Raw genomic sequence first — 17464 nt, forward strand, 5'->3', positions numbered from 1 at the left:
TAAATATTTATATTCTTCCAAGTAAAGTAAAAGGAGATATATACCTAAAATTATATTGAATCCCCCCAGGGAATGTTTTCAATTTCTGAGATATTGGCAGTGTTAATCCAATCTTTTTTCAACAGTATCAGGAATAACACTGAGCAGATGATAACCCCCAGGATAAGTAAACTTGTGTTAATAGAGAAAAAGAAATGCCAGAAGTGCTTTACCATATAGAAAACACATATGCATATTAAATGATGCAAAATGGGCATTGTTCAACTCTGGCACAATTTTGACCTTGTGTAACTTAACAGAAGAGAAACTACTAGAGTTGTAGTTAATGAAAAAATCTCCACATCAAGCTGCAGTTACCTCATTGATTACAGAGTACAGCATTTATTCATGAATCCTGGAAAAACATATTAGCAAGAGGCAATGTATGTTTCGTTATGCAGGTTTAAATTACCATCTAATAGAATAGTATTCCACTTAAAACATTTGGAAATAACAGTATGGTACACTTGACAAAGGGTATAGATTTAGAGGCAGAAGACATGAATTTCAGGCCTAGCTGTGCATGTGCTGACTGGTTAAGTGACTTGGGAAAGTCACTTCATCCTTTTTTTTTTCTTCATGGGCAAAATGACCTAACAATACCCACATTACAGAATTATAAGCATTAATAAATAAGAGAATCATTTTACTGATTTATAACCTCAAAACAGCTATTTGAATGTATGAACTTTTTCATTACCCAAAGCTGTATACAAAATACAGCAGACAGCAAAGTTGTGCAAAAGGTAAAGATGACATTAAGGTCAAAAAATTGCAGAAAAGATCATTCAAGATTTCGATCAGCTTGCCTTTAAAAGCATGTTCAAGAAATATCTGCACAAGATCCAAGAAGACAACTTCACTGAAAATCTTAGAAAATTTTAATAACAAAAAACAATAGAAATTATTCATTTACTGGTCTCCAGTTAAGTGTGCCTTTGAAATTTTCTAATTCAGTTGAAACCAAAAGCTTACTTGAAGTCAGGGTGGAAATAACAGACAGATTTTATGAATTTTGAGTAATTCAAGCAGTATAGAAAACAGATATAATGAGTAGGCTATAAGAATCATTCCTGTGGGGGCTCCTGGGTGGTTCAGTCATTAAGCATCTGCCTTTGGCTTAGGTCATGATCCCAGGGTCCTGGGATCGAGCCCCACATCAGACTCCTGCTCAGCGGGAAGCCTGCTTCTCCCTCTCCCACTCCCCCCTGCTTGTGTTCCCTCTCTCACTGTCTCTCTCTCTGTTAAATAAATAAATAAAATCTTTAAAAAATATATTAAAAGAATCATTGATGTGGATTTTAAATACATCCCTTCTTAAAAATGAATAGGCACCTTTAGGATGAAGGGGGGGAAATCGGAGGGGGAGAAGAACCATGAGAGACGATGGACTCTGAAAAACAAACTGAGGGTTCTAGAGGGGAGGGGGGTGGGAGGATGGGTTAGCCTGGTGATGGGTATTGAGGAGGGCACGTTCTGCATGGAGCACTGGGTGTTATGCACAAACAATGAATCATGGAACACTATATCTAAAACTAATGATGTAATGTATGGGGATTAACCTAACAATTAAAAAAAAATTAAAAAAAAAATGAATAGGCACCTTAATTTGATTTTATAAACTATATATCTGTCAGAAGTTAAGCATGCTGAAGATAAGGGTTCAAGTTTGAATCAAGACACAGAGGAAGATCTCTGATCTTCTGGTTACTGATCTTCACATATGCTACAAAGTGCCAGTGAGGACATGGCTCTGAACTTGTTCTCAAGGTTGGCTGTAGCCAGCCTAGTTGTTTAGCCCCTGGCCCAGACCACATGTTTTTGTTAACATTAAGCACATGGTGACTATAACCTTTGATTCATAAGCAAGGAAAATGAAGAACTCTTTTTCATGAGGGAAATTTAGAAAAAAAACCAAACAGGTAATTACCAATTCTTGAAATCTATCTAAATAATTTATCTAAAATTAAAATTCAGTGTTTGATAACAGAATATTATTCAAATAATACATTAAAATTTTTTTTAATTTTATAATCACATAAGTTGACAGTGAACAATAGGCATTAAGCCAAAGTCAATCAGGTAATGATTATTAGAATATGGTATATCTGCTTGAGAAAATGCACCACAGCAATCAAAATAAATATTAGGAAGACCATTTAGCAGGCTTGAGAAATGTTTTTAATATAAACCAAGGAGAATTAGAGAGAATACATGACTGTGCATATATTATGTTCTTAACTATGTGGAAGATATGGATACTTGTGGAAAAAAGATTAGAAAATGATAGTAGTTTTTTATTTTTATTTTATTTATTTACTTATTGAGAGGGGGAGGGAGAGAAGGAATCTTAGGCAGGCTCCACACCCAATGTGGAGCTTGACACAGGGCTCGATCTCACAACACTGAGCCAAAATCAAGAGTCAGGGACGCTTAACTGATTGAGCCACCCATGTACCCCATATAGTAGTTGTTTTAGAGTATGAGATTGGGAGTTATGTTTTTTCATGTATTTTTTCAAAAATGTTGCCTTATTATTATTAAGCTTAAAGCTAACAAGATTTTAATAAAAACAAGCACTCAAAATTATATTCATTTTATATGTCAATATGCCACCAAATTGCCTTTGTCCAAAACACAGCTAATTTTTAATAGCCAATATCCATATTCTTCTTAGAGACAAGCTATGTTTATTTTTATCAGGTATATAAATATTTTTTACCAGATTTTGCCTTTTGCTAGGTAATAAAATTACATAGCTCAGCTATTATTAAAGCAAACAGAGTTCCAAACAAGAAATGAGCACTTGAAAAGTAGAAATGTTTATTAAATAAAGCAAACTAAATCCTCAGATTTCTTTATTGGGTTGTTTTTAGTAAAATTTGGTTACATTTATTTTATTTCTTGCTTGAGAGTAGGCCTTTTAGGGTTCTTATTTTAAAATAGACATTGAGGAAGGAAAAATTGTGTGTTTGGCTTCATTATAAATCATTATGTATTTGACCAATAAATATTAGAGGGAAAACAATATTCTACACATATTAGGGAAATTGAAGAACCACTAAAGAAAAAGGAGAGGGAATATAATTCTAAGAGTGGAAGGAACCAAAAAAAATGAGAAGGAAGAAATTTTAAGCTTTTAACTGACCTTTGAGATCTGTATTCCATTTAATCCTATTGTATTGCAATCTTTGTTGTCAGTCTATAACCCTAAATGGACGATTTCCTTTGTCCCAACAAATTTGCCGATCTAATACCTTATAAAGGTAAAATTTCTTAGATTTTCTATAAACAGAATTCTGATGAGAAAGCCAATGGTTGTGTCTCCCTTCATGGGTTACCTCTCACCTACTTCCCTCTGTATTTAGAAGAACCTACATCCTATCTTGAATCCCAGAAAATCTGCCCCACTTCCCATTCTTACCTTGTTATGTTTTTGTGCATTAGGACAATACCCAGTCTTCCTTCCTTTAATTTCTGGTAAACTCAAGTGTAGCCAATGAAAATTAAGAAACTCCTCAACTGCATTAAATTTTGTAAAATTCAAAATTATGCTGTCGTGTGAAGTATCCATACCCTTCTTTAGTTTTTTTTTTATATATATAAATGACATATCCCTTTTTAAAATATAAGTTCTGATATTGCACATCTTCCCATCAGAGTGGCAGAAAGAATTGGTAAAACCTTACCTGATTCCTTGATGAGAAAGAAGTCATTGCCCTTTGAAGCAACTCACCAAAATATTCAGAGAACAAGGGCTACGCTCTATAGGAATTGACAGCAAAGGACACGCACGACACATACTGAGTACGTGACTAAAATGTATGTCGCGTATCAAAAGCATGTCACAAATACAATGAGCAAATCCAGCTCTGTTTTCTCAACATAAGCTGAGGCCTGCCGGACACTGGAGGCTTTGTAATCATTGGCTGGGGGAAGCAATAAGAAATAGTGAGAAATATTTCACTTTCCTGTAAAATATTCTTGAACTACATTGTCACTGAAGTCGCAGTGAGTATGGTGGCTTTACTTGGCCTGCATTTTCATTATAGCATTCCTCTATCGCTGTATATTTTAGTTGTGCTTTAGAAATGTTCTCAACCCAACTTATAGATTAGCTTAATTAATGAACCAGATAGATTGCACTTTCAATGGTCCCTCCAAAAGAACTTGCCTTTCATCTGAAGTGGCAGCATCTACCCTGGAAGAGATGAGTCAGTTGCCATATTTTTTTTCCCCTCGATAGCTTTGGGTGTTAGAGCTCATAAAAAGTGCCTTCGTATTTTGGTTCACTAGCTTAAGGTGCTGTGTGAATTCAACTTATAAATAAGTAAAGGAGTCCTTATTTTGTGATTGAAATGAGGGGCAGGTTTAGTTGACCCTTTTGAGTTTCCAGCCCCTAGTGGTATGGATGATATTCATAACCCTTTTCAGCTTCATCCTGTCTATACTCTTTGAAGTAAACTATAATGTGTTGACATCCATGCCCTGTTCTTTGCCAGCAGTTCTTCAGCTCTAATGGACTTTGCTTATTCACAGAGGATGGCACCTCTCTTGAACTCTGTCTCATTTCATTTCTTTTCCTTTCCAAACATCTCTTAGTTTCTCCCCAGCATGTTTCCAAATAGTTTTTGAACACTTTAGCTCTCTAATGTGGGAGACAGCCCCAGTACTAAGTTCTGCTTTAAGCGTGGTTTATATGCTACTTTTTTACCCCCATAGTATCATAGTTTTGAATGTTTCTGAATGAATATGTGGAAACCTGCCTTTATTATATTTCATATATTGTTTTCTAAAAGGGGATTCATCTGTATGTGTAAATAATTTGATGTAATTTTATAAAATGACCTATTTTAGAAACTGTTTTTTTCCTATTATAGAAATTCACTTCTGACTTTCATATTAGATTATTCTTATTGACTGTTTTAAAACAATTATGAGAATGTAATCCATATAATGATGTCACAATAAAGTAGTATCAATGATCATTCTAAGTCAATAACACTATTCTCTTTATAGTGGGTAACATAATAACACATCTGGTTCACTGGTAAATAGTTTTTAAAAAAAAAGTAAGTGAGTAAATATGTCCTCAAATTTTTTCTCTGACTTTTCATGCTTCTCAAATGTGCTAAGTCTGCAAAAATGTGTTGTTTATGAATATGCAGTATGAACAATATGAAGCTTCTGAATCTATGACTTACATATTTATATAAATGAGTAAATATTCTCATACTTTTATTCCTTTCACTGTTTAGGGGGAATGCATTGATTGTGGGGATTATCATTTTTCACTTTTTAGTAAAAGCTTCTAGAATTTTTATTGGTACTTTTTTTGGTTAGAGAAATTTTCAATAGCTTACTATATAAATATTACTAGTCTCAATTTACATGTCTAGCAAATGGTCAGAATAGTAAAAAGACATCGTGATACGTATTTCCACTGGTACTCTAGTCAACAAAATTTTATCCTCTTGCTGATGCCATTTTACTCAAACCCAGTCTCCCTTTTTCTACAGTCAGAGGAGTCTTGTTACTTAAAAAGTCCCTAGAGACAGGTACGGCACCATGTGGATTTGTCTCTCACAGCTGTTCTCTTTAATCTAGACTTACTTCAAGATGATTTTCCTTATGAGCTTTTTCATGATGGAACAATAATTTGCTTTGCCTTGCTCCTGATTCTGCATGATCTTTTCCTCTTTTCAAACTAGTGCGCTAATAAGTGTTGATGTATAAGAGGAAGATTTCTATCCTAAGAAGGACAAATCTGTGAGACTGAGCAGAGAAATATACTTGGGAAAAAAGCTCAGCCTGACTTCAACAAATGGCAGTGTAGCCTGGGCGCAGAGTTCCCTGTACTTTCATACCTTAAAGACGAGTTCATATTGGAGAGTTAGATTCTAATGTCCAGAACGCATAGTCTGTATTAGAATCCTGTTTCTGATAAACATCTGTGTGAGAACAAGAACAAAAACATTTATCGACATCTTTTACAAGGCCGTTTTCTTAATCATTTCACACATTTGACAGAACACGGAGGCATAAACCAATCTCAGCCACGCTTGTGTTTTTGAAGGTTATTCGACTACCACGGGCGTGTGCCTCCACCTCCCCGCACGGTGATTCCGCTGAAGCGTCCCCGAGTGGCCGTCACTACGACGCGCAGGGGAAAAGGAGTCTTTTCCATGAAAGGGGGATCGAGATCTACCGGCAGTGGGTCATCTTCATCAGGCTCTAAATGTAAGTAATCTTCCTTATTTTATTTCTGCTTAAGGGAGGAGCTAGGGGCGCCTTCTGCTCAGGTCATGATCCCAGGGTCCTGGGATCGAGCCCCGCATCGGGCTCCTTGCCCAGCAGGGAGTCTGCTTCTCCCTCTCCCACTCCCCCTGCTTGTGTTCCCTCTCTCGCTGTGTCTCTCTCTGTCAGATAAATAAATAAATAAATCTTAAAAAAAAAAAAAAAAAGAAGAAGAGAGGGACTACTTATCATTGCACTAATGCCTATATTCAATAAATTAATAATTATGGAGTGTCTGTTCGGTACATAGTATGAGAGAAATATAAAATGGCTAAGAAAGGGACTCAGCTTTGCATCATACTACATTGCAGTAGGGAGACAAACACAAGCGTGACTAACAAAAACCCAGGACCAGTTTGAAAACTTTTATCAGAGCAAGGACATGTTTTAGGCCCACCTGGTTTGTAACATATTACAGTTGTGAAATATAACATGTTGCTTTTAGGGAAGAAAAAAAAATTCACTTCGAAAGAGTGTGCATATAGTATCTTTTCAGGGAAATAGTATTCCAAATTAGTGCATGCTTTGAATATTTGAGCACTGGGACAATTAAGATAGGCAAATGACATAATAGAGATGTTAAAAATGTAACTTCCTGTACTATGCTAAATCATTATGGTTATGTGTCTGAAAGTATATTTTATGTCATAAAAATAAAATAATATTAACATAATTTCACGTTAATTAGTGAAAAGTAAAGATACAAACTTTCTGACAAAACACACTGCTAAATTTTTATACAGACGGATTCAGAAAAACTAATTTGCTATTAGAATAGTATTCATAAGGAAAAGATAGAAAATCTTCTTGCATTCCTTGAGATTATTTTGTAGCAGAGAAGACACAGACAATAAGCAAACAAATTAGAATATGAGATGTTATACTGTAGATCATTGCTATGTCAAAGAATAAATAAAGGGAAAGAGAAAGTTTCATAGGATGGTATATGGCTACCTCTCTCTGATGAAAATGGCATTAGAACAGAGACTTGATGGAAGCAAGGAAGTGAGAGAGTGAGCCTGAAGCTCTCGGGGACAAAGCGTTCTGGCAGGAGAATGGTCAGTGCTGAGACCTTAGGTTAATAGTCAGGGAACAGCAGGGAAACCAGTGTGGCTGCAGCAGAGTAAGGGAGGGAAAACGTAGCTGGAAATAATGTGAGAGAGGTAGAGAAAGGTCAAGTTCCAGAATAGATTGGCAGGCCATTGTAGAGACTTTGTAGTTACTCTGCCTCCCAACCTTTTAAGACAAGTAAGGCAAATACTATTATCTCAATTTTATTTTTTTTAAAGATTTTATTTATTTATTTTAGAGAGAGAGAGAACAAGCCTTGGGGATGGGCGGGGGATGGGGGTAGAGAAGCAGACTACCTGCTGAGCAGGAAGCCTGATGCAGGAAGCCTGACCCTGAGCCAAAGGAAGAAGCTTAACCGACTGAGCCACCCAGGCACCCCTATTATCCCAATTTTAAATTGATGAGTAAACACAGAGAAGGTCACATAGCCAAGACTAGAACTCGTGTCTACATGCTGTCTACTATAGGACATTGCCTTTAACCTTAGTACCATCAGAAATATCAAGAAAGGACACTGTTGAAATACTTTGTTTTTACCTGAGAATGTGCAAAAACATAGTTACCAGAAGCACTGATGCTCCTGGTAAATGACTCAAGTTTGGTTTGCTTGGACTTTGACTTAGCTAATAACAGCTAAATAACAAATTGATTTAGAGTTCGCTGTGTACTTATTTATCCATTTATCTATCTATTCTGTGGATAAATATGAATTCCCCTTTTGAGTTTTAGTAATAAAAGGAAATTAGTTTCTGCAGCAGTCTCTAAACAGAGTCATGTATGCTCTCAGATTATCATCAAAAGCAAAGAAATCTCTTGAATTCGGTTCTTGCTGTGAAAAAATGAACATTGAATTGCCTGCTAGTTTTATAGAAGACTTTTTTACCATGGTAATACTAACTTCATTTCAACTAGAAATATCTTCAGCATCTGTGGAGTCTTTGTCCTGTGGTCACTATTAAAACAATGTTTATCAATGGGAGCTTTATTGGCTCTTTGACCATGTAAGTTCTACATTGTGTAAGAGTATTCTGGGCTTTGTAGAACTTTAGCATTCTTGACGCCCAAACCCTAAATGCCAGTAGCATTCCTCAGTCTTTGTAACAGCTGTATCTACTGTTAGACATTTCTAAATCTTCCCTAAGGAGATAATACCCCCCTAGTTTAGAACCACTGAGTGGTGGCCATTCTTGGGTAAGTGCAACTGAGTAGGATCCAGCCACTTGACTGTCATATACCCCACTGTTGCAGAGAAGAGTAGTAGTTTCCAGAAGTTATTTGAAAGTAAATATCTTTTTTTTTTTTTAAAGATTTTATTTATTCATTTGAGAGAGAATGAGATAGAGAGAGAGCATGAGAGGGGGAGTGTCAGAGGGAGAAGCAGACTCCCTGCCGAGCAGGGAGCCCGATGCGGGACTCGATCCCGGGACTCCAGGATCATGACCTGAGCCGAAGGCAGTCGCTTAACCAACTGAGCCACCCAGGCGCCCTGAAAGTAAATATCTTAATATTTAGATGGTTACATTGTTTTTGGCCTTTTTATTTTTTGATTTCTAGTTTTCTTAGATCATGGAGAGAGAATAAGGATTATAAAAATCTTTTTTGAGGATATTAAGAGTTCCTTTGGGTTCCATAATAATCAGATTTTCTAAATGGAAAATAGAATATATTTTCTGCTTTTCACATAGAACAGAATGTGTGTTTTACCCTGTTGATTGTATTATACAGTCCTCTCTCGACTTGCTCTTTTGTGGAAAATTATGTCAAATTATGAAAGTGATTACTTAAAATCTTCTACAATGATAGTGACTTTATAAAATTTTTCTTTTCTTGAGGTTTGGTTTTATGTCCCATGTTGCTTAGATGGTTTTTAAATAGTGTTTTATATTAATAATAGGAGAAAGAATAATAGCTAACACTTTTTTGGTGTTTATGACAGCTGTTGTTTCAACTATGCATTAATACATATATGCATTTACATATATTAATTCATTTTACAATATTAATTTTACATATATAAATTCATTTATTCCCTATAACTGCCATATAAATGGAGTATTATTATTATTCTCATTTTATAGATATGGAAAATGAGGCATAGAAAAGTTGAGTGATACCTCTAAAGTCACAGAGCCGTTCAATAACAGAGCCAGTTGCTATAGCCAGGTTCTAGAGCATCTGGTTCCAGAATGTAGTCTCTTCAGTCTGTGGCCTTTTCAATACTGACTCTCTGTAACCTCTTGGAGAATTGTAACTTTTACATTTATATAGTATTCCATTTACTATTTTTAGCTTTGAATTCTGCTTTGTCTGATACTTTGATCCTTTACTGATAAGGTTCTCTTTTGGTCCACATTTCCCTCATACATCCATTTATTTTTTCGTCTTTTTATGTGTATTCGTTTCCTAGGGCAGCTGTAATAAATTATCATAAACTGAATGGTTTAAAACAATAGGTATTTGGAGGCTAGAAGTCTGAAACCCAGAGTGTTGGCTGAGTTGTGCTCTCTTTCTGGAAGTTCTAGAGGACAGATCTGTTCCATTCCTTTTTCTTAGTTTCTGGTGTGCTGGCAATCCGTGGCATTCCTTGGTTTATAGACGTTCCACTTCAGTCTCTTTCTCCACTGTCCTATGGTGACCGCCCCCCCCCCACCCCCCCGCCAAGTCTCTGAGTCCTTGTGTCTGTCTCTTCTCTTCTTAAGAGGACACCAGTCATACTGGATTAGGGCTTACCCTAAATGACTTCGTGTGGAATACATCAGCAGAGATCTGTTTCCAAATAAGGTCACATTCACAGGTACTTCAACAAATCTTTTGGGGGAACATATTCCAACCCATAGCATGGTCACTTTCTTCCTTCCTTCCTTCCTTCCTTCCTTCCTTCCTTCCTTCCTTCCTTTCTTTCTTTCTTTCTTCATTCAATTAACTGTAGTTAGTGTTATTTTAATGAAATATAAATCTAAACAATATTTATATGTAATTCACTAGCAAGCAAAACGAGAATCACAATTACACATTCTTTCTAAAATCATATAGGCAGATTATATTATATACACACACACACGTGTGTGTGTATGTGTGTATTCATTATTTAAAAGTACTTTTATAATTAGCCTGGTACCTGGGAATAACAATAATTTTCAAATTTAAATCACAAATGAAAAATTCTAGTGAAATGTAAAATATACTATGTTAATATTGGCTTAAGTGAATGAATATTTACTGAGGTACCTCTTGCTCTTTTATTAATAGTTGTTTCCTAGTATTTAATGACTTGGCAAGTACAGAAGAGGAAATTAATGTTATAGCTTAGACAATCTATCATTTCTTATTTCAGAATTTTAATATGACTGAATTCTGCTGTGGAAAAAAAATACAAAGAAAAAATATATTAACACTATAATTTGCCAAGGTTGAATACTAATAAGTGTTGAAAATGGATTGCTCTTTTAAAAAATTAAATTACCAAAAAAAAAAAAAAAACTACCACTAAGTATTTGTCCCTTTGCAAATCAACTTGAACTAAAACTATGCAGTTACCCCCCACTCATCTATGGTTTCGCTTTCCAGAATTTGTTACCCATGGGCAACCAGGGTGCAGAAGCAGATGCTCCTCCTTCTGCATATCATCAGAAGGTCAATGGTAGTCTAATGTTACATCATGACACCTATGTCATTCTTCTCATTTCATCTCTCACAGGGCATTTTGTCACCTCACATCATCACAAGAAGGATGAGCACAGTATAATAAAATATTTTGAAAGAGAAAGACCACATTCACATAACTTTATTAAAGAATATTGTTATAATTGTTCTATTTCTTTCTGTGCCTAATTTACAAATTAAGCTTTATCAAAGGTATGTATGTATGTATAGGAAAAAACATGGTATAATAGGGTTCAGTACTATCTGCTGTTTCAAGTATCCACTGGGGGTCTTGGAATGTATCCCCCAACTATTGTAATCAATTTGTGCTGTCCCATGGAATCATAAGATATAAAGATGTGATGTTGTATTTAAGCATTTTGCAAAAGAGAAGACATGAATACTTATGAACTTTAGCTGTAGTTTCTTAGTGGAAAAATGAGTGCCCTCTGAAAAAAAACATTAAATCAATTTTAAAATAATTAACTTAAATTCTAATGTTTAACAAGAAAAATCATTTTTTAAAATATTTTATTTATTTTTTTTAAAGAAAAAGAGCACCTGCAAGCAAGGGGGAAGGGGCAGAGGGAGAGGGAGCAAGAGAGGATCTTAAGCAGACTCCACACCCAGCATGGAGCCCAACGTGGGGCTCGATCTCATAACCCTGAGATCATGACCTGAGCCAAAATCAAGAGTTAGCCGCTTAACCAACTGCGTCACCCAGGCGCCCCATTTTTTAAAATTTTTATTTATTTTTTTTACTAACAAGAAAAATCATTGTAAGTTTTGATGTCTTTGGGGTCCTGTCAATGTACTTTTGATGACAGAATAGGTCATAGACTAACACAAAAGCCCTCAAGCACCTAATGGGAAATTAAAGATAGTTCAATTAAATTTAATAAATAGTTGTTGAGAACTAAGGAATTGTTGTGTTGTTTTTTTTTTTTCCCTCGAAAGCATGTTATTTAAATATGGAGGCAAAGCATCAACCAGAGATACAATGATAATATCCAGCAAAATATCATTAAACATCCCCATCCATCTATTATCTTGGCCAAAATATATATTCTGCTTTTAGGTTTTAAGGAAAGAAATTGCTGTTGGCCATAGGGTTTAAAGAAAGCTTAATAGAAGATTTTGAGTTAAGTTTAGAAGGATAAGTGGATTTGAAAAAATAGAATCAGAGAGACTCCTGCTTTCCAAGACACAGTACCTAGGCGGAGAAGAGCAGAGGCTTTGCTGTAAAATTGCCTTGGGATGGAATCCGTGTTAGACAACATACTCACTTTTGGCCTTGGGGAAATCCTTTAATCCCTGTATTCCTCCATTTTCTATCTGGAAAATGGAAATAACAATACTATGGTTGTGGGAATTAAATTACTTATGCTTATAAAGTTCTTAGGCAAGTCTTGTCACATAGTTAATGTTCAGGGAGGGGTTTTATTGTTGTTGTTGTTGTTGTTACAACAGAATACAGTAGTCAAGGGTATTAGATATGAAATTGCTTTAACTGGAATCCAACAGTGGCTCCGCCATTTACGAATTGTGTGTTTTGGGGCAACTTTGTTTGCTGTACCTTGGTTTGGGAAATAAAAATAATCTGCCCTCTCCATAAGTTTTTGTGAGGATTAAATGAGCCAACACACATAAAGCTCTCAGAACAGTGTCTCATATTCTAAAAGTCTTAATAATAAGCTATAATAGCAATAATAATGGTTATTATTATTATTAATTACTATTATTATCTAAGCAAAAATTTAGTGCTAGATATGTCAGTTAAGAAACTGTGGGTATTATAATTAAGCAGAGCAAAAGATAAAGTTGAGTAACTGGACAACAGCAAACTGTGGAGAATATTGAAGGGTTTGAATTTCATCCCGGGCTGAGGGAAAAGATTCTCGGCAAAGTGGTATCTGATCAAAAATAATAGTTTAAGAAATTTATATGATGGCTATATTTGTTTGCTAGCGCTGCCACAATAAAATACCATAGTCTGGTGGCTTAAAGAGCAGAAATCTATTTTCTCACAGTTCTGGGGTCTGGAAGTTGGAGATCATGGTGTTGTGTGTGTTTGTTCAGGGGCTATAAGGGAAGGTGCTGCATCACCCCTCTCTCCTTGGTTTGCAGATGGCTGTCTCTTCCCTGTGTCTTCACATCATCTTCCTTCTGTGTGTGTGTGTCCAAATTTCCTTCTTATAAGTACACTAGTCATATTGGAGTAGGAAATATTGGATCGAGTGACCTTGTTTTAACTTGATTACCTCTTCAAAGGCCCCATTCATAAATACAATCTCATTCTGAGGTATCGGGGGCTAGGACTTGAACATATAAATTTTGCAGGGGACATAAATCAACCCATAACATGGATGTAATATGCATATAAAACCTAAACAAAAGGGGCACCTGGGTGGCTCAGTCGGTTAAGCATCTGCCTTCAGCTCAGGTCATGATCCCAGGGTCCTGGGATCGAGCCCTGCATCAGGCTCCCTGCTCAGTGGGGAGCTTGCTTCTCCCTCTCCCTCTGCCTGCCTCTCCCCCTGCTCGTGCTCTCTTTCTCTCTGTGTCAAATAAATAAATAAAATCTTAAAAAAAAACCCAAAACCTAAACCTAAAAGTATGGAGATCTTGGCATACCCTGCAATGCTTTCTTATTTTAAGAGCCAAATTCTTGGATAGTATTTAGTTCAGTAATTAATTTAGGAGAATGAGATTCAGGCCCATTTAGCTCATCTTGGTAAACACAACTGAATTTCTCAGATGCACATGGCTTTACAGTGTGAACACTGACAAGCACTTAGTATAAACAGAGTAATAAATCCTTGCTAACATCACAACCTAATATTTAGATACAAAGTAGCGCAACCAAAATAATTATAATGTATTTACCATAAATAAATAAATAAATTTGTGAGCATCTCTTCTTGGCTTTTTTTCACTAAGTTTTAATGTGGCTCATTAATATAACCAGAAAAAGAGGCAAATAGCAAAATATTTGATAAATTCCTAATACCAGTATAGCTTGTGAGCATTTGAGATGTTTTCTCAGTTCCTCTATACAACTTATGATTTTCTTTGTGCTCCACTAAAAGTTCCAGAAAGGATCTAATCTTTCCACTGTGGGATTATAAAAGTTTGTGAGCATTAAATCCTATCAAAGGATCTTAATAACATTTTTTACCTCTGCTGCTGCTTCTGCTGCTTTTTCCCAGATCATGTGCTGACAAGCAGAGCCTTGACTACTCTCCTGGTCTCTTGACTACTTTTCTGGGCTCTATGCGCTCCCCTAATCCCATTAGTTGCATGCCCAACTGCAGGATTATTCAAAACAAATTACTTCTGTCAATTCCTCACTCAAAACTCAAAATTGCTACCATTTACCTAATAAGAGTCGAAACTCTTTTTCAGTGACTTTTCAAGATATATCTGATCCCGTACTTCCAGTTTCCCACCACCCTTCCCCTAGCTTAATTGTACTCTTATTTAAATGCTTTTAAACTCATGTTCATACGCCTCCACCGGAAAGCCCTTTCCTTTATCTCAAGAAATGTGTTATCAACTGTGTTATCTATCTTATACATAGATAAACATTATTAATAATTTTACCTGGTTCTCAAGGTCCAGTTCAGGCAATACCACTCACATGAAACAAGTTTGGACCCCTCTGTGCTACAAGGGCATCATCATAAAACCAAACCTGTTGTTCATCTTCCTATTACAAGACTTAAGCCCTTGGATTCATGTTACGGTCATTTGTATGCACATCTGTTCTCTCCACTTTAGATTACAGATTCATTCTTCAAGATACTTTTGCACTGCACAGTGTATACTCTTAAAATATTTGTGGAATATTTGTCACCACTATTATTTTTGCCTTCCACATTTTACTTCTTGTTTTTCACGTATTTCATAGTTGACTATGAACTACATCTTTAAAAATGCTACAACTCAGGGAAAATTAGTTCTGGAATGTTGAGTTAGTAAAACAAGGGGACAAATTCTGGCCTACACTCCTGGGTCTGAAAGAAGCCAGGCTGTTGATGCTCATTTTCAAGCTCTGTAATTTAAGATTTGCTACTTCCTTTACTTAGAAGATCTCTTTCGCTTGCTGAAATTCAAATCATCCTTCCAGCCACAGTTCAAGGACCCATTCCTTCGTGAATATTTTCACAGCCTTCTGGCCCCATGAAAATGAATTTTACTTGTCTTTCCCCACGTCGTTGACATAAGTTCAATTCATCAGCACCTACTACGTGACTACATAACTGCCAAACCAATATTCCGTAAATGAAACAGACATGGTTTCGGGTTCTTAAAATCTGGTGGGGAAAACCAAAAGGTAGGAGATAACTTCCATATCATGCGGTAGGTACATTTCACTTACTCCTCCATTATTTTATAAATTTCATGTTCATATGTATTATAAGAAGTTGCTTACACATTTACTTCCTCCACTAATTATAAACTGCATGAGGTTAAGGAGGCAGTTCATCATAATGAGAAGCTCATGGCTTGGAGAGGCAGGGGAAGAATCAAACAAACAAAAGTGAAGCATAGCTTTGGAATCAGGCAGCCTACTCTAAACTTGATTTTGTTGCCTTTTTATTAGGCAGTCCTTTTTTTTTTTTAGAAATGTGCAAATAGATTATTTTTTATTTTTTATTTAAATTCCAGTTAATATACAGTGTAATATTAGTTTTAAGCGTCCAATATTGTGATTCAGCACTTCCATACAAAACCTGTGCTCATCACAAGTGCCCTCCTTAATCCCCATCACCTATTTCACCCATCCCCCCACCCACCTCCCCTCTGGGAACCATCAGTTTGTTCTCTATAGTTAAGAGTCTGGTTCATGGTTTGCCCTTTTCTCTTTTTTGTCCCTTTGTTCATTTCTTTTGTTTTGTTTGTTAATTTTGATATATGAGTGAAATCATATGGTATTCATCTTTCTCTGACTTATTTCACTTAACATAGTCTTTAGCCCATCTATGTCATTGCAAATGGCAAGATTTTGTACTTTTTTATGTCTGAGCAATATGCCATTTTATATATATATATATATATATATATATATATATATATACACACACACACACACACACACCACATCTTCCTTTTTTTTAAAATCAGATTTAGGGTTAGGGTTCAGGTTAGGGCCAGTATTAGGGATAGGTTTAGGGACAGGGTGAGGGTTAGGTTTAGGGCCAGAGGGAGGGTATGTGCCTGGGATCCTGTAGTTCAGAGACCCCTCCAGAGTGTTAGGTTTAGGGTTAATGTTAGGGTAAGTGTTTAAGGGTTAGACATATTGCTAGGCAGTCTTAAATACATTATTTAACTTCTCTAACATTCACTGTTCTAATCTATAAAACAATTTTAATAATACATATTTTGTGTATTTATCATAAAGATTAATTAAGATGGTATATGTGCAGCTGGTAATGGTAGGCTAAATGCATGGATGCATACAGCAGGTATTTGAATAATAGTTATTGAATAAAATAATGCACTCATTTTTCATTTCATTTTCTCTTTCTAAAAATATATAGAAAGAATTAGTGTAGATGTAAGCAGCCATGGGTATTATAAATGCACACATATGCACATATATGTAATTTGTTTTTCTAGGAAATTCCATCCATGAATGTGGTAATTGCCAAACCATATTTACATATATAAATGGAGAATTACACAAATTGCTTCAATTTGTTATAGCAAAATTTTTTAAAGTCTGACTTTTGAAAACTATTTACAAAGTTGGCAAATTAGCTTCTGCATATTAAACTAGCTTAAAATATATGAATAAGAGGAAAAGGACCAAAAGAAGCTGAAGTAGACAAATTGAAGTGATAATGATAAAGATTTCTTAAAATCTATTTTATGGAAATCAGTGGTCTTCATTTTTTCTGGATGTTACTCAATTAAAAATAATATGGTTCCTTAATGCATCATGAAGGAAAGAGCTAGAACTGACGATCGTATTTTTCACATCAAATGAAGCTGTATGGCACAATAAAGTGTGTAGAATTCGTAGTCAAAAGACCTGGGTTTGAGCCTGAACTTTACCTGTTCAGATTATTACATTACACACAGCCATTATATGACTTTGAGAATGTCATGTAAATTGTCAGATTCTCAAGTTCCTTTACTGATGAAGTAGTAAATGTAAAAGTGACTAATAAATTAAGTTCTGTGCAAATTATTTTTATTCCTTTACTGTTTTATATTTAAATAATTTATCAAAGGCTGGGGGAAATAAATAAAAAGAGAAACAAAGTAATGTGAATAATTGTTGAAGTCCACATGTTCACAAACAGTTTTAAATTTTCCAAATAGTTCCTAAAAGCATGGTGTTGGTGAAGGAGGGTATATAATTATTTAGACCAGGGTTTCTAAGGCTTGACGCTATTGACATTTTTAA

At 35.5% G+C, this 17464-nt stretch overlaps 1 protein-coding gene across 14 annotated transcripts in view; it reads left to right on the forward strand.

Moving 5' to 3' along the window:
* Window positions 1-17464, forward strand: part of RALYL (RALY RNA binding protein like) — an 817889-nt gene that overhangs the window by 598161 nt on the left and 202264 nt on the right. For all 14 annotated transcript variants that reach the window (XM_032421711.1, XM_032421702.1, XM_032421708.1 and 11 more), the window contains one exon: window positions 6116-6279. In XM_032421711.1, the coding sequence (XP_032277602.1) occupies window positions 6116-6279 (164 nt within the window). The remainder of the gene's footprint in view (window positions 1-6115; window positions 6280-17464) is intronic.

This window comes from Phoca vitulina, unplaced genomic scaffold (genome assembly GCF_004348235.1).
Source record: "Phoca vitulina isolate PV1807 unplaced genomic scaffold, GSC_HSeal_1.0 scaffold25, whole genome shotgun sequence".
NCBI lineage: Eukaryota > Metazoa > Chordata > Mammalia > Carnivora > Phocidae > Phoca > Phoca vitulina.